This window comes from Periplaneta americana, chromosome 14 (assembly GCF_040183065.1).
Source record: "Periplaneta americana isolate PAMFEO1 chromosome 14, P.americana_PAMFEO1_priV1, whole genome shotgun sequence".
NCBI classification, from domain to species: domain Eukaryota; kingdom Metazoa; phylum Arthropoda; class Insecta; order Blattodea; family Blattidae; genus Periplaneta; species Periplaneta americana.
Window position 1 is genome coordinate 159,798,958 of NC_091130.1, and position 20,917 is coordinate 159,819,874.

At 38.1% G+C, this 20,917-nt stretch overlaps 1 protein-coding gene across 2 annotated transcripts in view; it reads right to left on the reverse strand.

The window, feature by feature from the left end:
• Positions 1–10,889: 10,889 nt before the first annotated feature.
• The window catches only part of LOC138713945 (leucine-rich repeat and guanylate kinase domain-containing protein-like), a 29,414-nt gene continuing 19,386 nt past the window's right edge, over positions 10,890–20,917 (reverse strand). The window contains exons 7-10 of one of the 2 annotated variants that reach the window (XM_069846502.1): positions 18,458–18,620; positions 15,642–15,869; positions 12,204–12,691; positions 10,890–11,211 (exon numbers count right to left, since the gene is read on the reverse strand). In XM_069846502.1, the coding sequence (XP_069702603.1) occupies positions 10,996–11,211; positions 12,204–12,691; positions 15,642–15,869; positions 18,458–18,620 (1,095 nt within the window). In that variant the 3' untranslated portion in view covers positions 10,890–10,995. The remainder of the gene's footprint in view (positions 11,212–12,203; positions 12,692–15,641; positions 15,870–18,457; positions 18,621–20,917) is intronic. The other variant, XM_069846503.1, reaches the window with a different exon arrangement.

Consider the following 20,917-nt stretch of genomic DNA (forward strand, 5'->3'; position numbering starts at 1 on the left):
ACGCCATTTTGTTCATATGTACATTGGCGTTCGTAATGTCCATGTTTCTACTTCATACAATGCCACACTCCACGCAAAGCACTTCACTAGTCTCTTCTTTAGTTCTTTTTCCAGAGGTTCGCAGAAGGTGCTCCGTTTTCTATTAAAAGCTTCCTTTACCATCGCTATCCTTCTTTTCACTTCCTGGCAGCAGCTCATGTTACTTCTTTTAAGTCCCTATCCCAAATACTTGAAGCTGCCAATATAAAATAGCAAAACTAAGATTTGTGTTTGCAGAAAAATTTAGGATCTGGCTAGATTTACACAGAAGTGCCACAGATGTGTCATGACTTGAAATAACGTGACTATGTCTTCTCTCAGTTCTGATTCTGAAAGTAAACGTTAAGACAAAACCGACTAATACGGTCTGAGTGCCAAAAATTAGAAGTAACACTCTTTCTGGGGGTGCTAGAGAGTTCTTATATTAAAAAATCAATATGTATCTTTGTTCTGGCAATAAAATATTATTATTATTATTATTATTATTATTATTATTATTATTATATTTATTATTTCGAGTTCAGAAACATGAGATCTCTGTTGACTTTACAGGAAAATCAAGTGAAACATGTGGATATGCCATGAACACAACTTATTTGATAATAATTCACGGGAAATTTGTGTCCTTCATAGTAGTACAATAACCTAATAAGTAAATTCAATAAATAAATGCTGGTGTGAAACTGTAATACAAGGAAGTGACTTAAAAAACTAATAATAATGTATAATAAATATTATATAACTCTTCACTTAATTTATTTTTCCCGACTCTCTGTGTAGGCCTATTTATTCAGCTCATTGCAAACCCTGTCTCTTGAATTGCTATAATTTATTGAAGTATTTCACGTAGGCCAATTTTACAACTGAAGACATGTGCGCAAAAACGGTCTAACCTTCATTTTTAAAAGAGGAAAAAATTTTAGTTTTGAAAATGCTATAATTATGACTAGGGCTAGGATTTTGATGAAATTGCATCTTTTTTCTAGTAAGCCAGAAACATACCTGCCTTAGTATTTATATGTTATGTGATAAACTGAGTGTTTTAAGACATATCTGTTGGGGCATTTTTTGCATTTTTTGCCTATTTCAACTCATAAGAGCATCTTTTGTTTTATTCGGTCATTTTTTAGGTATTTTCATTTAATTTTGGCCATAAATCCCCATTATTAATGTAAAATAATGTTTATTTTCTTTGATATTTTCTTTACATATTTTGTCCATTGATACCCATTATTTTGTATAATATTTTAATCGCTTTTTCTACACAAATATTGGCATTTTAATGTAGTACATCCCATGTAGTCCCGCGCCGTGGTGTCGTTGTCTAAGGCATTCTGCCTAGGACTCGCGTTACGGAATGCGCGCTGGTTCGAGTCCTCGTGGGGGAACAAATTTTCGGCCAGTGTATGGGACCGGTGTCCACCCAGCATCGTGATGCACTTGGGGAGCTACGATAGGTAGCGAAAATCCGGTTTGGCAAACCAGCTATATCGTGCTAACCACACGATACCTCCATACTGGTTGGATGATCGTTCACCTCCGCTTCGGCAAAATGTACGTGAGGCCAGCAGCCGGCTGGTCGGTCTTAGCCCTTCAGGGGCTGTAGCGCCATGGATTTTTTTTACACCCCACGTAATGGATCAGTCCAACCACCCTTTCAATATACACTCATCCATACCTGCTAGTTCCGGATAAGAGTGGCCTTGTGGTAGACTACATGGAAACTAAAAGTAAAGTAAATCCATCGTGCTACAGCCCATGAAGAGCCAAGACCGACCAGCTGACTGCTGACCTCACATCACAGCCGAAGCAAAGGTGAACGATCATACATGGAAACTATATCAGGTAAAATAATTAAAGTGTACTACTTAGAAGAAATTATGTAAAATTTAATTTAATTACTAGTCTAAATATTATGTAGGTAGTACAAAAACTCTTTTCCTACTAAGCCAATTATGTAAGGTCAATTTTCAGGGCAATTTTGAAAGATTTTTATAGGTCATAAATGCATTGTTTTTAGGACTTTTTTTCATGTTTTATACGTCATCAAAATCCTAGCCCTAATTATGACAGAGCAATAAACATAAGAATTTTGATGCAATACATTTAACCTCTATACGGCGTCCTCATGTTAGACCTCTCACAGTTAGCAGCAAAAACATTGAAATTTTCCAATTTGAGGGGGTTACAACGTTTTACGCACTTGTTTTCAGTTAAACATTTATCCCTGAAACGTTTTTCGAATGGAAGCATAATTCTGTCAATCTCTCTGCATATGATTATTAGGGCTAGGATTCTTAGGTAAATAAATATTTTATTTACACTGTAATAGAAACCCGTAATTGTGTTTTAAGTTTCGGACAAGGTCACCTGAGCATATATTTTTAATTTCATTTCACATAAAAACACATATTTTGAATTTTTTATGCAAATACATATTTTAAAATATTCACATAAAAATTAAGTTTTCATCAAATAATTTTCGACAAAAGCCCCACTTCAGATTAATCATCACCCGAATGTTCAGTGCAGTTGCTTAGACGAGACAGCTGGCAATTGTTTCTCGGAATTGCCTATCTGAGCACATTAACATTGATGTGTCATTTAGGAGTGCCTTGTAAGTTATCATAACGCTGATTTAGGAAGCAATTATAATTTCATAAACATCATCTGCCTCTCTTTTCTTTCCAATCATAAACATGTCTCTAGGGAGTGCATGATGTTTCTCAATGGTCAGGAGCTCTTTTTCCCAGTACAAGGCAGTGTTCCGTCACTTACGGTGAGCGTATTGGGAATAAATTTGAATAAGGAACAAAAAAAAGTTTCCTTCCCAGGCAGGATTGGAACCACGAAAGTGTTAGTTACCAGTCTATCGTGCTCTGGAGTGAACAAGGCTCTGAAATCAGCTACAAGGGTCGGTCCGGTTTTATTGCCACTACTGTACATAGATCTTAGTTGGAAGGCCGGAGGGGAAAAGACCTTTGAGGAGCCCGAGACGTAGATGAGAGGATAATATTAAAATGCATTTGAGGGAGGCGAGATATGATGATAGAGACTGGATTAATCTTGCTCAGGATAGGGATCGATGGCGGCTTATGTGAGGGTGGCAATCAACCTGCGGGTTCTCTAAAATCCATGCCTACAGCATATTGGAATTCGTCAGACCCAACTGCAGGCACCCGTAAACCCTTGTAAACTGGACCTAAAATCCCTCGCATTCACTCGGGGCATACTTAACTGCAGCTTACACGAGTGTAAATCTGATGTCTAGTGTCAACCTGAGGGCCACCTTCACACCCCGGTTACTAAAGAGCAAACACTTCCATCAACTATTTTCTCGCACTTTAGCCATGAAAATCGCGTAACATGATGACTGAATTCGCAAAGCTGAACCCAACGCCACTTCTTAAGATAACAACTAACAAGATTGGACGATAGCCTAACTATGAACGACTATGGAGCAAAATTTCTGTAAGAAAGATGAATGAAACAGATCAAATTTCAAGTATGTCTAAGCACGTGAGAAAATTTAACATCTGTATATAAAGTAACGCTCTCATTACTGGAGATAGTAAGAAAGAAAATAGAATAGGTCGCTTCTGATAAGCAACGGGGAATCCCCGTCACATAGCTTAGATTTCCTGCCGATAGTCGCGGTGAGCGTCAAAACAAAATTCAGACTGGCTCCTAACGAACATTAATTTTTTATCAACCTAACCAAATCAGAGAAACAATAGGCCTACAACAAGATATTCTCTGAATTCAGAATCTGCAGAATAAGAATAAGGACATACCAGTTCAGTGATCTAGCAATAATGAAACAGATGATCTTGCCAAAAAGGGAGCTTCAAACCAAAACCAACACCACATGAATGTCAAAAGAAAAATATACTCAAAAGTCAGGCACGCAAATGAAAACCATCTGAAACATGTTCTCATATCTGGCGTTCCTTGGATAGCGCCCTGTATATTTGAAATATACACAATTGTCATTTTCATTTTCGTCTTCAGCCGGATTTGAACACAGGACCAATAACTAGCAAGGTATCTGCTAGATCATCACGAGGTGAAACAAGCTCAATGGAATGTTCATGACGTAAAACAATTCTGATCGTTTTTACGGCATTTGCTTGATGGGGATAATGCAGCAACATACTGGGTGTTCAGTTCAAAATGTGTCTTGGCTCGCTGTATGCCGTCATGTGGCTAGCTGATGAGCCTAGAGAATTCAATCTTCCTACACTTCCGCAGCTCAGGTGTATAATCTAAGAGGCAGAGAAGTTGCCTAGCAAGTACGGCGTTCATTCTGAAGAGTACGTACAGATATGTACGGTAACGCCGGTAGTGGCAGGAATGTGAACTGTTTGGAAATACGTACTGTCGGGATATGGGGAGAGGGTTAAGACGATTACTTACGTATTTGTTGACATTAACTTCGACGGTCAACATGGACACGGAGCATTTGATTTGTGTTGTGGAATGTTACCGTACGCAACCGATGATAACAAATACCCTGCGTACGACTTGCCGGCGCAAAACACAGTTCGAAAGAGGTTATGGTAGCACACAGACTGTACAGACCGCTATCTGTTGCTACGACGTTCAAGTTATACCGTACACGTTCTCAAGTTCAGATTGAAGAACGCCTTAAATAATAGGCAACTTCTCTAACATATAAGTTGAAACTCGCTTCAAATCGGTGACCCAACAACAGTGACGTCATGACACACTTTGAAATGAACACCCAGTAGTGTGTGGTCAAGCCTTGGATGGGAGACCGTAGTCATCGTCAAGGCCCAGTCATTCAAGAACGGATTATTTCAGAGACGAACCCTTTGGGATGAAATATCTGACTTTACTGTCCTTCCCAAGGGCCTATCGAGAATAACAATCACTCCCAAAATCAGATTTCATTTAAGTAGTCCATTAATGCAGCAGCGAGTTCCAGGAGATAAGTTCCCAGTTCACTGAAATTCACAAGTGCAGTTTGCAGTTGCAGGTTCGTCCTTGCCTTCCATTTGCGCATGACTAAGCACAACGTCTTGTTCTATCTTATCTAAGCACAGAGTAATACTCCACTTTATTGCTCATTGTTTACACTCAGCTGATTTTATCAGAAACATGGTCTTCCATTTTAAGTGGGCTTTTGTACGCTGGCCCGACCGCTATTTCTGCTCGATAAGCGACCGATGTGCACCAGGTTCTCGTGTGGAAATTCCTGAAACGTACATTCATGAATGAAGTATTTTCTAGATTGTGTAGTGAAAACTATATTTAAATTCCGAGGCTTGCTTTTTATCCATTAATATCACACAGAAATAACATTGATGGTCGGTTTTTCCAAGTATTGTTAGAAAATTTAACGACTGAAGCTCTAAACAGTATGTTTTCAACACCAGTTTGGTTTAACAGATTATTAACAGTTTGTTAATTTTAAATGTAGGATTTCGGGCAGTTAACTCGTTTAACAGTTAGTTAAACATGGCCGATGTCTCCACAGCTGTTCGAACAGAAGTTGCGAAATTAATATTTTGTGTCTCTCTGTAGGGAATGTTTAGCATATGACTGGTAATATAATATTTAAAAAATACTTTGGACTGTTTAAATACATCAGTGTTATTTTATTTCGTATCCATAATAGCAATGAGGAAATATAACCTTACTTTGTAATTATTATTCAGCACGTCACCTACAACTTTCATTTGTCAACTGTTTGTTTATGGAGCGTGGCCTACTATAATAGGTTGTCATTTTATGCAAGTTTCATGACTCACTCTATAATATAGAATTTAAAGATTAATTTTAGCCAGTCAAAAATTGTCTTACATGTGTGGAATCATTGCCAACTGCTGTTGAGTAGTTAAAATAGTGCTAACAGACGTTATAGTTAAGTGTTGGTTATCTTAAGCATAATTATGTTGAACAAATGGAAAATGCATTAACAAAGCGTCAAAAATGAACAGACTGTTAATTTAACATTCGTTAAGTAAAATTAAACATTACTTGGACAAACTGGCCATCAGTAATATAAATATGACGGATTGCATCATCATGGCTCTTTTGTCCCCGGATTGTATTTCTCGATCATATTTCAAAGGCACTTCTCTATCTTCACAAGCCATTGCGTTGAATTAAATGTGGTATTTATTCATTCTACCAGGCGTTCCTATAGCTACTTATGGTGTTCGTTATACTTTTGTATGCGGTTACCTTGGCTTCGATAAAGCACCATACGATGTATGATCGGTCGCGTTTGTGGCTCAGTGGCCCATTGGTCTTCTATCCAGGTGGCCCGGGTTCAGTCCACGTCCTGGTAGTGATAAATTTGTGATAGACAAACCATACTGTTTCTATGGGGTACTCCCGTTTCCCTTTCATTCCACTTTCCCTTCACCTCATCTATTTTTTAGTAGGTTATTTTACGACGCTTTATCAACATCTCAGGTTATTTAGCGTCTGAATGAGATGAAGGTGATAATGCGGGTGAAATGAGTCCGGGGTCCAGCACCGAAAGTTACCCAGCATTTGCTCAAATTGGGTTGAGGGAAAACCCCGGAAAAACCTCAACCAGGTAACTTGTCCCGACCGGGAATCGAACCCGGGCCACCTGGTTTCGCGGCCAGACGCGCTGACCATTACTCCACAGGTGTGGACACCTCATCTATCATCTGCAATAGTTCAAGAAGGCTGATATAAAATATAAGGGCTTGGGGTTTCAAGTTTTCTGATATATCACATCTCGATCGAATCTCTGGATTACAAACAAAATAATCCTTTGAACGATAGTCAAATTCCGGCCATTACGCTTAGTAATACTAAAATTCCTTACTCATCTAACGTTGAAAATCTAAGAATATATTTTGATAACGAATTGGGTTGGAATTACCAAGTAAAGCACGCTTGTCAAAACATCTGCTCGTCTATTCACTTGTTAAGCCGGTTCAAGCATTTCTTCTCCGCGCCACAGAAACAAACTTTATACTTGTTTTTTTTTTTTTTAAGATGGGACATGACAGGAGCGTTGCGATCGGAAAAACAACTGAATGTCACATAGCGTGGTAGGCCTGTTGCTATGGTAACAACGGTTGAGTTGCCAAATTTACCGTTCCCGTTAATAGCTCTCTTGGCGACATTTATTGTGCACACAATGTTAGCATTGGTACGTTTCGTCTTTGATTCTCTGTCGATTTTTGTATTGTTTTCTTACCTTCGCGTCAATTGTCAACGAATGCTTTAACGTCAGCCATCTTAACGTCATTTGCTAGCTTCCATCAGCTGGGAGCGTGATAGTCCATATTGGCAACATAGCACTGTAATTCCAAGCTTGGCCGCTTAACGGTCATGCCCCATCTTTCAAAAAAACAAGTATAGTTCAAACACTCGTAATGCCGCACTTTGACTATTGTGACGCGTTGTTCACTGAACTCTCGAACAAATTATAACGTGTTCACAATAGCCTATGCGTGCAATGTCCGACAATACGATCATATTTCACCGTTTTTCGAATCCTTATCTTGTCTCCGGCTCAACGACCGCAGAACTTTACACTGTCTTTCTCTTCTATTTCAAATTCTGCGCACCTCAGCCCCAAGTTATCTGCCGTCTCGTCTTATGTATTTATGCTCCAACCATAACCTAAATACTCGATCTCAGATCGCCGGTGCATTGAGTATACTCATCATAACATTTCATCATTCACCGTTTCAGTTTCTCGTCATTGGAACTCCCTACCTCATACCTTAAGGGGCTCTCAGACATTTACTAATTCAAAACCCGGTTGTCAAATAGACTGCTTATTTCTAAATATACGATTTTTATTTTTAGCTTATAAACTGTCTTTATTATTTTAACAATTCGATTCATTTTACTATAATTTATTTGATTTTTAGAATTATATGTACCCGAATTTGTTTTCATTTTCTTGTTATTTATTTTTAGTAGGTTATTTTACGACGCTTGATCAACATCTTAGGTTATTTAGCGTCTGAATGAGATGAAGGTGATAATGTCGGTGAAATGAGTCCGGAGTCCAACACCGAAAGTTACCCAGCATTTGCTGATATTGGTTGAGGGAAAACTCCGGAAAAACCTCAACCAGGTAACTTGCCCTGACCGGGAATCGAACCCGGGCCACCTGGTTTCGCGGCTAGGCGCGCTAACCGTTACTCCACAGGTGTGGACTTTTGTTGTTGTTATTATTATTATTATTATTATTATTATTATTATTATTATTATTATTAATTGTATATTGTTCCTGTATTTCTGCTATTGTATTGCTATTGTTCTAATACTGGTTGAGTGGAAGAGAAGGATTCAAGGCCTTAACTCTGTCAGTAGAAATAAATCTATTGCTACTACTATTACAATCCTAAAAGTAAGACATGAATTGTGTGGCTTAAGTAGATAATATTTCAATATGTTTTCGCAAATTTATATAAAGCAGCTAAAGGCCTTTGTGCACACCGAGTTTCATAAAGATCTAGGCACAACATCAGGATCCCAAAATTCCAGAATGAACGTGACAACATCAAATTGAACGTGCTCTCTAGAAGACACCTGTTCGATTCATTCTTCTTCGAGGACAGGAGTTTCATTGGGCAGCTGTACCTGCGGCCTACATTCTGGAAAACTGGCTAATGTCACAACTCGTGGACAAAGAGGAGCAGTAGAACGTACCAGATATTTTGCCTGTTGAGCTTTTCGAGTAAATGAAATGTCGCTTCATCACAAAAAATAATCGTGCAGCGACCACTACGGTCACCAAACCTCACAATATACCATTTCTTCCCATGAGGTTTTGACAATGACAAAATTTATGTCCCTCCACTTCCAACGACACTGCCGGAATTGCAAAGACGCAACAATACAAGCACGTGACCGTCATACCTGTGATTGGCTCTCACACGACGCAGGAAAATATAGTTTCATACACATGACAATAACCTTGGATTTATTTTAAAAGATAGTTTGAATTAGTTGGCAAATTAGATAAAACATAAAACTTAACCTGTATGTACATCCTTATGTAAAAGAAATGTACTTGTATATGTTATTTACTGTGAAGCAAAGAGCAAACCCAGGTGGACTGTTACTTGATCTTGTAGTCTGGGTTCAGCACCCTCGATGTGCGACTGCACTACACCTTTGTGCGACAGCGATTGGTCTTACACAAAAGTTCAAAATAATTTAATTACAATAGATTGCAACTGTTTCCTAAGCAAAGGAATGCTTGGTACTGACGTTAGGTCCACTTTGATGAGTGATGAGAAATGTTCAACATGAAACAGAAAGTACAGACCCAGAAACAAAATTCAGCGGCCCAAGTTTTGTTTCTGGTCTGTACAACAGAGACTTACTGAGAGTCGGTGGCGCCGAGCTGAGGCCAATCAGACCTTGAGTCACGTGCTATTGTTTATTGTAGGACTGTAGACAGGGTTTGGCGAGAATGGGAGCCCCACCTGCCACAGGTGGGAATGTGTTTAAGGTTAGTATGAAGCACGATTAAATTGCATTAAAAACAAGATTAACTGCAATGAAAGCAAGATTAAATTGCAATGAAAACAAGATTAAATTGCAATGAAAGCAAGATTAAATTGAAATTAAAACAAGATTAAATTGCAATGAAAGCAAGATTAAATTGAAATGAAAACAAGATTAAATTGAAATGAAAGCAAGATTAAATTGAAATGAAAACAAGATTAAATTGAAATGAAAGCAAGATTAAATTGAAATGAAAGCAAGATTAAATTGAAATGAAAACAAGATTAAATTGCAATGAAAGCAAGATTAAATTGAAATGAAAACAAGATTAAATTGAAATGAAAGCAAGATTAAATTGAAATGAAAACAAGATTAAATTGAAATGAAAGCAAGATTAAATTGAAATGAAAGCAAGATTAAATTGAAATGAAAGCAAGATTAAATTGAAATGAAAACAAGATTAAATTGAAATGAAAGCAAGATTAAATTGAAATGAAAGCAAGATTAAATTGAAATGAAAACAAGATTAAATTGAAATGAAAGCAAGATTAAATTGAAATGAAAGCAAGATTAAATTGAAATGAAAGCAAGATTAAATTGAAATGAAAACAAGATTAAATTGAAATGAAAACAAGATTAAATTGAAATGAAAGCAAGATTAAATTGAAATGAAAGCAAGATTAAATTGAAATGAAAGCAAGATTAAATTGAAATGAAAACAAGATTAAATTGAAATGAAAGCAAGATTAAATTGAAATGAAAGCAAGATTAAATTGAAATGAAAGCAAGATTAAATTGAAATGAAAGCAAGATTAAATTGAAATGAAAGCAAGATTAAATTGAAATGAAAACAAGATTAAATTGCAATGAAAGCAAGATTAAATTGAAATGAAAACAAAATTAAATTGAAATGAAAGCAAGATTAAATTGCAATGAAAGCAAGATTAAATTGCAATGAAAACAAGATTAAATTGCAATGAAAGCAAGATTAAATTGCAATGAAAACAAGATTAAATTGAAATGAAAGAAAGATTAAATTGCAATGAAAGCAAGATTAAATTGCAATGAAAGCAAGATTAAATTGAAATGAAAGCAAGATTAAATTGCAATGGAAACAAGATTAAATTGAAATGAAAGCAAGATTAAATTGCAATGAAAGCAAGATTAAATTGAAATGAAAGCAAGGATCACAGCAGCAATGTCAACAATTGCGACGCTAGAGAACCATTTTTTCCTCCTCGCGCAGAGGTATGCATACTCGTATACTGTGGTTAGCTACCCGTGCATTCAACAAGGCTTTCTGTTTCTCTTTCCAAACATCTAAACATGTAGTAGTTTGGGGATTTTTTTTCTCAAAGTTTTTCCCGGACTATTTAAATTCATAATAACCAAGACAATGTTTTGTAAGTTACTGTATATTTAATATTATTCTCTTTGAACAGTCAATTTTAAAAGTTGGCGTATTGTTTGTTTGAACTATGAATGTTGTGATGCAGCTGTGCGTCTGTTCAGTTCTTCGGTAAATTTATCCACTCGTGACAAAACCATCTTCTCGTACAACGGGTCACTTGTCACAGAGTACAGGGGACGATTCTTCATTCCAGATGGGTAAGCTTTCAGAAACCTTTTCAACTTGAAGCAAGCTTTTCTTAAATCATCTGTGTATACCGTCTCTTCGAAGAATCCAGGTTTCTGTAACAACACGGTTTTCCTTCTGTTACAACATGACGTAATATTTCAACTACACGCGTGGAGGTCCCCACAGTGAGATTCATCACCTACTGGCAACGCCCAGCTTACTCATTACTACACAGAGATTTATAACCTCCAAAACTTTCGGTTCTCGTTCATTTCTCTTAGTTTCCTTTAGAAAGTAAAGAATTGCAATATTTGTATCTAATACAAGTAACAGAGAATTCGAATGTAGTACGTGTAGAACACAAGGAAATGAATCTGAAATGTCTTCCGGCTGCATTTCGTTACAATGAAACTAACAAACATGAGACTCAAACTCTACCACAAAAGAATAGACACATCAACCAACTAGTGTAGTGATATGAACAGTTAGAATTAAAGGGCCTGAGCTGTAAGAATAAAATATCAAACACCGTGAGTAAAATATTCCCCTGATCTCCACGCAATAAAGACAGCAGACAGGCAGGTAGAATGACAGACAATACGGTAAGTAGATAGAGTGATAGATTCGCAGACAGACATACAGACAGGTAGGTAGGTACATAGAAAGGTTGGTAGATTCGCAGGCAGACAGACATAGATACAGATAGGTAAGTAGATAAGCAGGTTGGATTCATTCATTCAGGTAGTAGCTCCCTGTAAAGCAGGTTTGAATAATTTCAAGGAAAAATTGTTCCGGGACCGGGTATTGATCCCGGGACCCTTCGCTTAGAACATGAATGCTCTACCAACTGAGCTACCCTAGGAACTATACACGACACCGTCACAATTTTTCTCCTTTATAGCCACACAACTCAAATGTGCTGACAAGACGCGAGAACCCAACTTTGAGTGAGCACAAAAGGGTCCCGAGATCGATACCCAGCCCCGGAACAACTTTTCCTTGAAATTATTCATTCATTCATTCATTCACTTATTAGTTCGCTCATTCATGGGCAGTGAATGAAATCAGAACTGTCGCATTCTTTCAAACAAGCTCGCATACGAACCTGATTATGTAATTTGAAATATATCCGTCGAGAACGCAGGACTGAATCCATCCACGTGTCTTCTGATACTCCCAGTTCTTCTTCAGTTGGCATTTGGAACGAACGTGTATTTTCAGACGAACATTCCGTTGTTGACGTGGAATAGTAATCCGGGTCGTTCGTGGTGGAACCGGAAGACATAGACTGCTTCTCGTCTTGTGTAACACGCAAAGGTAAGGAGTTCGAAGCAGAGTCATTCGTGTTCCCGGCGCTCCACGATTGCTCCATCGCGTTATACTCGACATCTCTGAACGATTCGGAATTTGGAAAACTTCTAGCTGAGGATACTGACGACTCTGAGAACAGTTCGGGCCTGGACGCCAGCACATCAGCTGCTTGTTTTGTGACGCGCTGGCTCCGCTCACTTTCAGTTATCATTCTCTCTGTGCCAGACAACACGTCCTCCATGAGTTGAGTGGCCAATGTTTTCGAGCTTGTTTCCGCAGATTCTAGAAAAAAAGCAGAATAAGAGAAATGTTTGCTTCTGCAGTGATCTTTATAAATTTCTATAAGGCATCTCGCAAGACATCGACATATTTGTAGAATAATTGAAAGTTCGGTTAACATTAAAAGGGGATTGGAGGAGATCCCTGTGTTGCGTTTAGGGTCTGTACAAGAATTTGACAGCCTCCGTAGTCTGTTGGTCAGCATGCTGGCTTGCAGATCCGGAGGTCCCGGGTTCGATTCCCGGGCTCGGCTCCCGGTGAATTTTTCTTGAAGAAGAAGAATTCCCTGAGTGTCTAGAGTCTGGAAATTTGTATGATTGTGAGTGTGCCGGGTTAATATTAATTAACCAATCATCAATATAAAACACATCAGGACTGTCGCTGGGCAGTAACCTGAACACACGTTTCAGCGTCACATTGTTGACAAGTAGCTCTATCTGTTAGCACAACCATAAATAGATGCTATAGACTTACCAACAACGGGAAAAGAAAAAAAAAGAATTGGGTAATGCAAATTCGATAATAGACAAGTGAGATAACAGCATTATTAATACCCACAAGTACATTTATAGGGCGTTATCACACGTATTGTACAATATTTTATCTACACTCGTTCAAAAATAAAAAAGTTAAGCAAAATAATCTCACTTTTAAAAATTTATCTTTTTTTTTTTTTTTTTTTTTGAGAAGCAGAAAATTGAAGCTAACTATCTAGGTAGCAGTTGAAATAATGTATTGCGACGCTGTGTCCATGACAACCGCAATGTTACTATAAACAAAAGTTTGTTGTTACTGCAAATTTGTAATTTTTAATTTGTAAGTTTTAGTCTAAGATGAGTGATTCTGAAAGTTTGACTTCAGGTATTGAAGAGCAAGCTTTAAAAACATATCCAGATAAAATTAATACAATTATCATGTTGTAATATTATGTTACTTAGTTTCAATACATTCTGAAATATACTTGATGCTATCATTCATTGCTGAGTGGCATAAGAAAACCGAGTGCGGCAATGAACTTCTTACCCCACTTAAAATGAATGGGATAAGACGCTATTACGTTACGGGTGTAGATAAATGAATATAATTCGCTTTCATTGTTCACAAACATAAGTTGTCCCGAATATTGGAATTAAACGAGCTGCGAATTTAGGCAATTTGGGAACTTTCTTGTAGCAAGTCCTTGTAAAGCTCCTAGGGACATTGTAACGTGCGTCGATCGTCCGTTAATAAGAATCATTTAAGCAGAGGACGGGTACAGACACTGTTGCTAACATATCGCCCTACAATCTCGCTAAAATTTCAACAAAAAATAGCTAAACCTCTCCAAAGTTTGTTAAAAAAATCCCGAGAAATGTCGCTAAAAATTAATAATAAAATTACAGTAAATAAAAATAAGAAAAACATACATATGCGGAGAAAAATATAATTTCCTGTCGTCACCTGTTCTGCGGAGTCTGGTTGTATTGTTGACGGCTGTGATGTTGAGGTGGAAGGTGTGGGAATAGCTGATTGTGAATACACTGCGCTTGAGCCAATCATTGACACTACACTTCCTGGCAAATTGTAAGTGTGGAAATTTTCACCCAAGCGTTTGACCACAATTTTTTTGTGAAATCTAGCAGTGAGAGAGACCTAACCGTGAGAATCATTGAAACATCATCTTTTACCCTGATCACTGATCACAAATATATGAGATCAGGGCTTTCACGTATGAATCATTAGACCACTCAGACATGCACCCATGCCTCTTCTAAAACTAAGAAGTGCATGACTTCAGTTGAATGTTTTAACTTAAAAGAAAGGAAAAAGTGTAAGAATATAAAAATCAGCAGAAAAGTCGCTAATCGTATTTTACAAAATTTATCGCCGAGACTGATTCAAAATTCCCTAGATTTAGCGACTTATCGCTAAATATGGCAACACTGGGTACAGAGCACAGAGAGTTAACGATTAACTGCTACACGAGAATATCCCATAAATATTGAGTAGTAAGGAAAACGTGATGATAAATATAAATACGTGATTGCTCGCAGGTTTTCACGCAAACCATAGTAATCATGTTTCATAACAACCAGCGGGTTACACAGAAAAATAACAGGCAGCATGCCAATAAAGGATGCACAGCACATCGCGAAACTAATTTTCGTCAAAATTTGACATATCGCCTTTTGGCACAGAATTATGAACTGCTGTACCATGTCAAAGCACAGCAGAACAGCATTACGTCTTGCAACCCTCACGGATTATAATACTCTGCAGTCTATACAGAGTGTCCCATAACCTTCCAGATATAATAATAGTTATGTATTTGCATTACAAGGTTGACCAAAGCCTACCGTTTGGAGTAGTGGGCATTATCCAATGTGATACAGAAATTCGTAGTAACACAAAATTGTATTCTTTTAATGGAACACCCTATATTTCAGTCCCGAAATCATTTACTATTTAACCTGACTCAAATCATATAAGCATACAGTGCCATAGCAAAACAAAAGACCTTTGTCATCCGTTCAGATTTCTGGTACGCACGGATGTATAGTCGCGACGCTCTTATTCCCGGCGTGACTCCTCCTCTTTGCTTACGTCTTAGGAAGTGAAGGGTCTATAAAGTCTAGGTAGGTAGTATGGTTCGCCATTTTTGTTCTTACGTTGCCGAGCTACCATACGAGGAATCTATTTGCCACACCGTTAAACATTATCATGTCGTAGTTCCTATGATAATAAATCAAACGCACTGTAATTCGGCAAATAACGTCTTCCTGTGCTTTCTGCGAACGCCAACGAAAGAGCCAAAATGGCGGACGATTATATTAAGTATTTATCGAGCCTTAAGAAATGAATCAGCGAATCATAAGACGCACACGTTTAAATGTAGCCGACCTGCAACGCGATTGGCTGCCGGAAATTAGAGCGACGGAACTTTTAATAATTTCCGCCTCCAAGCCGCCTGTACCTGGTGTCGCCGCGTCGCAAAGCCTCCGCCTGATGTGGACGGCGCCGCCCAACTTGCTCCCCTCGTACTTGCTCTTCAAGCGCGCGTGGTGCAGGGACTCGCTCTCAGGGATGGCCAGGATCAGGCAGGGCCGGACCCCGCTCAGGAACAAGGTGAGCGCCTCTTCTAGCTCCATCTCCGTGATGCACATGCGGCGCATCTGCACGGCCTTCGCCAGTTCCATGCGGCCTGAACCAAAGCAACGTGATGTTCACCCGTCAGTAGGGGGCGGATGTTGATTACATCAAACAGCTCAAATATAGCCCATTAAATGCCCTTACACTTACATAAAAATACCATAGAAATTGGGGGGGGGGGAAAAGACGTTAAAAATTAATTAATAGAAGGCGGAGGGCTGTACAAGGCCAGACAATAACGACAAAAGAGCTGACAGTGTTTAAAAGAAATCGAAATTACTCTGTTGACTCTGCTTCTCTTGTATTAAAAGTAATTCTAAAGTAATACAAATTCACAAACAAAATAAGAATAAACAATTTTAAGAAATGTATTTCTATGACTGGGAGTGTGCCGGGTTAATATTAATTAACCAATCATCACAAATATAAAAATACATCAGGACTGTCGCTGGGCAGTAACCTGAACACACGTTTCAGCGTCACATTGTTGATAAGTAACTCCAACTTTTAGCACAACCTAAAGCATCTAATAGATGCTATAGAGTTACAACAACGAAAAAAAAAAATGTTAATGTTTATCTCATCAATTGAAAATGCCCATCATAAAAATATATCAGGCAGTACATCTCACTTGACGATGTGTGTCAGAGGAAGAACAACTGAAGTCTGATTAGTGTAATGTGTAGATAGTCGGCGATGTATGCAATGGAGGGGGGAAAGGAACTGGCCACCCTACCCCATTATCTCCTGGCCTAGTTGCCTCATGACTGATCCTTATTAGTGCTACTTATGAGGTTCAAACCTGTCTTCGGACAGTTGACTAGACAACAATGTATTGGCAATAATACTCGTATGTTGGGGCACAAAGACTCTTGGTCGTTAGAAACGTAGTTGTCCCGCGCGGTTTATGTCCGTCTACAATGCAGATTTCAATACTGTAGTTCAAATTTAAGTTATTGTAAACATGTTTCATTTTGAGTACCGGTACCGATGTGTGTAGACCACCGCGGCCTGGGGGAAGACCAGTAAGGTAAGCAGCATGACGTCAGAAAATGGAAACGTTATTGTGAGGGAAGAAAGGGCAGCATGACCCACCGTCGTTTTACGAGACACCAGACTACAAAACTGGATATTCGCTTGGAAGTATGGCTGACGTGTACATTCTGCAAAGCCCGTTAGCCTACTTTAGTTGCGACAAGGAGAATGTATCCCTTCAGTCAATGTTGTATTATATTGTATTGTATTGTATTGTATTTATTAACATTCCATGGTATTCATACATTGCTTACAGCTAGAATATGGAACAAGTAAAAAAACTTAATACTATTATAAAGTCTTAATTTATAGTCACAGTCTAGATGAAATATATACAGACGAGGTTTACAATATAGTCTACTAGTACAACACAAAGTTTTAGTATCAATTTCATGAAGTGTTATTGAATGTCATGACTTCACCTACACAATAGAAGGCGTGAGAAATTAGGTACTTCTTTAATTTGGCCCTAAATAATCTTATGTTTTGAGTTTCATTTTTTATATCGATAGGGAAGCTATTAAAAATTTTTACTGTCATATAACGTACTCCTTTTTGATAGCACGATAGACTTGCCGATGGAGTATGAAAGTCATTTTTGACGTGTATTTATGCTATGAACTGTTGAATTAGTTACAAAGTTTTCACGATTACATACGAGGAAGATTATTAATGAAAAGATATACTGACAAGCCATGGGCATTATTTGTAGTTTTTTAAAATAGTCCTACACGATTCCCTAGATTTGGCACCTACTATTATTCTAATTACTCTATTTTGTAATAGAAATATATTGTTACTATCTGTGGAATTTCCCCAGAATATTATTCCAAAACTCATTACCGAGTGGAAGTATGCAAAGTATATTGTTTTTAAGGTATTGATATTTACTATCTTTTGCATAGATCTAATAGCAAAACAAGCTGAATTTAGTTTGGGGGCAATTTCTTTAATATGATTTTTCCAATTTAACACATTATCGATTTTTAAGCCAAGAAATTTGGTTGTTGTTGTTTCTAATAGGGATCTATTGTTAATTATTGCGCTACAAATTTGCGACGTTGAATTTTGACAGGATTTAAATTGAATTATGTCAGTTTTTTTACAGTTTAATACCAATTTATAGACTGAGAACCAGTTACATATTTTGAAGGGAATTTCCTCTGTTGAAGATTGGAATGTGTTGGAGTTATTGGCTATAATTACTACACTTGTGTCATCTGCAAATAATATGGGATGACCTAACATCTTTTATTAGGGGGGCAAGATCATTTATGAACACTAGGAAAAGTAGGGGATCTAATATTGATCCTTGAGGAATTCAACTTCCAGCAATTCCGCAGAATATCACACTTTGAACATTGCATACAAAGAACTTCTTGGAGTTACCAGTGAAAACATTAAAGGTAAGATAAATGCACACACCGATCCCCTTTCATTAAAAGATGTTCTCCCTTAAAGATTACATCATAATAACTAGTTCATTCAAGGTTGGTTCGTGTTGGTTGTATAAAAATTAGGTCTTCACAAATCAAAGCATTAGAATCTGGAAATACAAAAAAGTGCGACAGTTTAAAATTGCTACGGTTCATTATGTAGACCTACTCAAGCCGCAGGAGTTCCCTCGAGCCGTCACTGTGGACAGAAACGCTCCTCCACGCAGCAGGTCGTTGAACTTCTGCTGCGATATGAAATGGTAGTCCACCCCGTCTTCTTCACAGCCGCCTTCCATCCTGTTTCGTGTGGTATGACGAACTCCAACGACGATCTAGCGAGCAGGAAAAGGAACTGTAGTCAGGCATTGGTAGTAGTAATATTATAGGGCGGCTGAATTCTTTAACCAGCCTGGTAAAATAGAGAGCTACAAAATATATAACAGTTCAAACTGCAGGCGATTCACAACTGCAGTGGTGACAAGTCAGTCTCATGTGAACACCACATGTTCTGTCCACTGAAGAAGTTCCTGGCAGGCCAACAAAAAAACTCTTCGTTCGGATCTATAAGAATCACTCTCTAAACACGTAATAATATGCATAGCGCGTGTTTTACTGGTGTAGCACGTGGGGATTTAACATCTTCATAAGAAATCTATGTATAAAACCAATGAAAAAATTAATTAATCACAGGGCTGTGTTTAGAAATTAGCAGGCTTTGACAATTTGTAAAACAAGAGAACATCGGCTTTGACTTAGCAACCATAAATGAATTGAACATTTCACGTCACTAACACAAAACCACCCGGAGGTTTACATTCAGAGGGGAAAACTTTCTTCACTTTTGCTGTAACTGCATAGAAAGCACGTCGGATAGAAGAGAGACTAAACTTCCACTGTTTTACCTACCCCATCAAAATGTATGCTCAGACAGAAGGTATTTTAATTTTACAATTCCAAGGTCAAGTTCCATTATGTATTTTTCTTGTGTTTTATTTTGAACAGTGTTAACTGTTTATTCTAGAGCAGCCGTGCCAAAAAGCGATTCACGAGCACATTGTGGCTCGCAGTGCATTTTCCTTGCTTCCTACCTCCTCGCACCCCCACCCTCTCACTCACTGGAGTCAAACTCCGTTCCATTTGTATTTGTCTCTGACCTGCGAGTGGCGTATCGTCGCAATGTCTCTCTCGAAACCATGTACACTACCTCTATAAAAACGCAAGTTTCAAGTAGGATGGGAGGATGCATTTTTTTGCTGACCATATGATGAAAATATTAAATGTATGATTTGTTTACAAGTATTACGAGGAAAACGGTTGTATGACATAAAACGGCATTATAAGTTACTACATGTTACTGATGAAACATTAAACGGTTAAGTATTATTATTATTATTATTATTATTATTATTATTATTATTATCATCATCATCATCATCATCGTCAACTCTGTACGTCGATCCTTTTTCAGCAGATGTACGAATAATGCGGTTAGATCTTCAATTTAAACTCACAGATTTATAATGTGATCTCAAATGAAAGCTAGATGTAAGGACTTGACAAATGTTGAACTTTCAAATCGTTGCCAAAAATAAATATCCGAAGCTTCGTTCTTTCGCTTGCTCTGTTGAAGCCATGTTCGCTACAACTTACGTTTGTGAAAAATTATTTTCAACAATGAAAATAGTAAGAACCAAATTTAGTTCACGACTGACAGACAAATACCTTCGTGATCAACTACGACTGGCAGTAAGTGACATAATTCCTGATTTTGAAACTCTGTCGCAGAGACATTCTGAAGACAATTAATTTTAGGTTGTCTTCGTTACACGTACTAAACATTAGTTTGTAGCCTTGTACTGTATATAATTTTATTTAAGTGCTTGACGTAAAAAATTAAAATCCGTCAATAAGTCAGACAGTTGCTTCACTTTCCCTTCGGGTGTCCGCCTCCCTCCATAGGTGCTATGCACGTTGCAGCTTACAGTGGCTCGGCGCACGATGGCATCTTCGACACGGCTGTTCTAGAGAAATATAAATAGGCTATACGAAGACAATTTAATTGGCCTCGTCTGCCAACGTGGGATGGCGGAAGAGAGAAGACACCTGGACATTCTTCAGTGTGTCGATCTGGAACTTCCGCGCAACTGCAGCCTCTACGAAAGGAATAACCGCCCCCTCTGCATAGGACTGGACAATCCAAGGATTCTGCGCCTTGAGGAACCTGAGATTCATGGACGCGACAATCTCTGAGTGCCAAGGATGCTTCAGTCACCAGGCTGCCTATATCGCTCCAGCATGATCTTTGTTCCGTGTTTCTCATATTGGGCAGTGTGAAAGGTTCACTATTGCTAAACTGCTCACCTCTCTCTAGGGTACACAAGTTCGAATCTGCGCTTGAAAGAACTGGAAAAGACGACGGAAATTGGGAAGATCCTCATTGCATGTGAACTATTTTATAATACCGAATAATCATAATGATAAAACTAACAATTCCTGAACAGACAGAGCTAAACAATCCCGCAAACGACAGTGACGGGTGTGATATGCAATGTAGAGTAAAAGGATACAAAGAGCAGTGTTGCCAACAGTTGTTCGTTAATTCCGCTAGATGGCTTTCGAAAACCCGCGA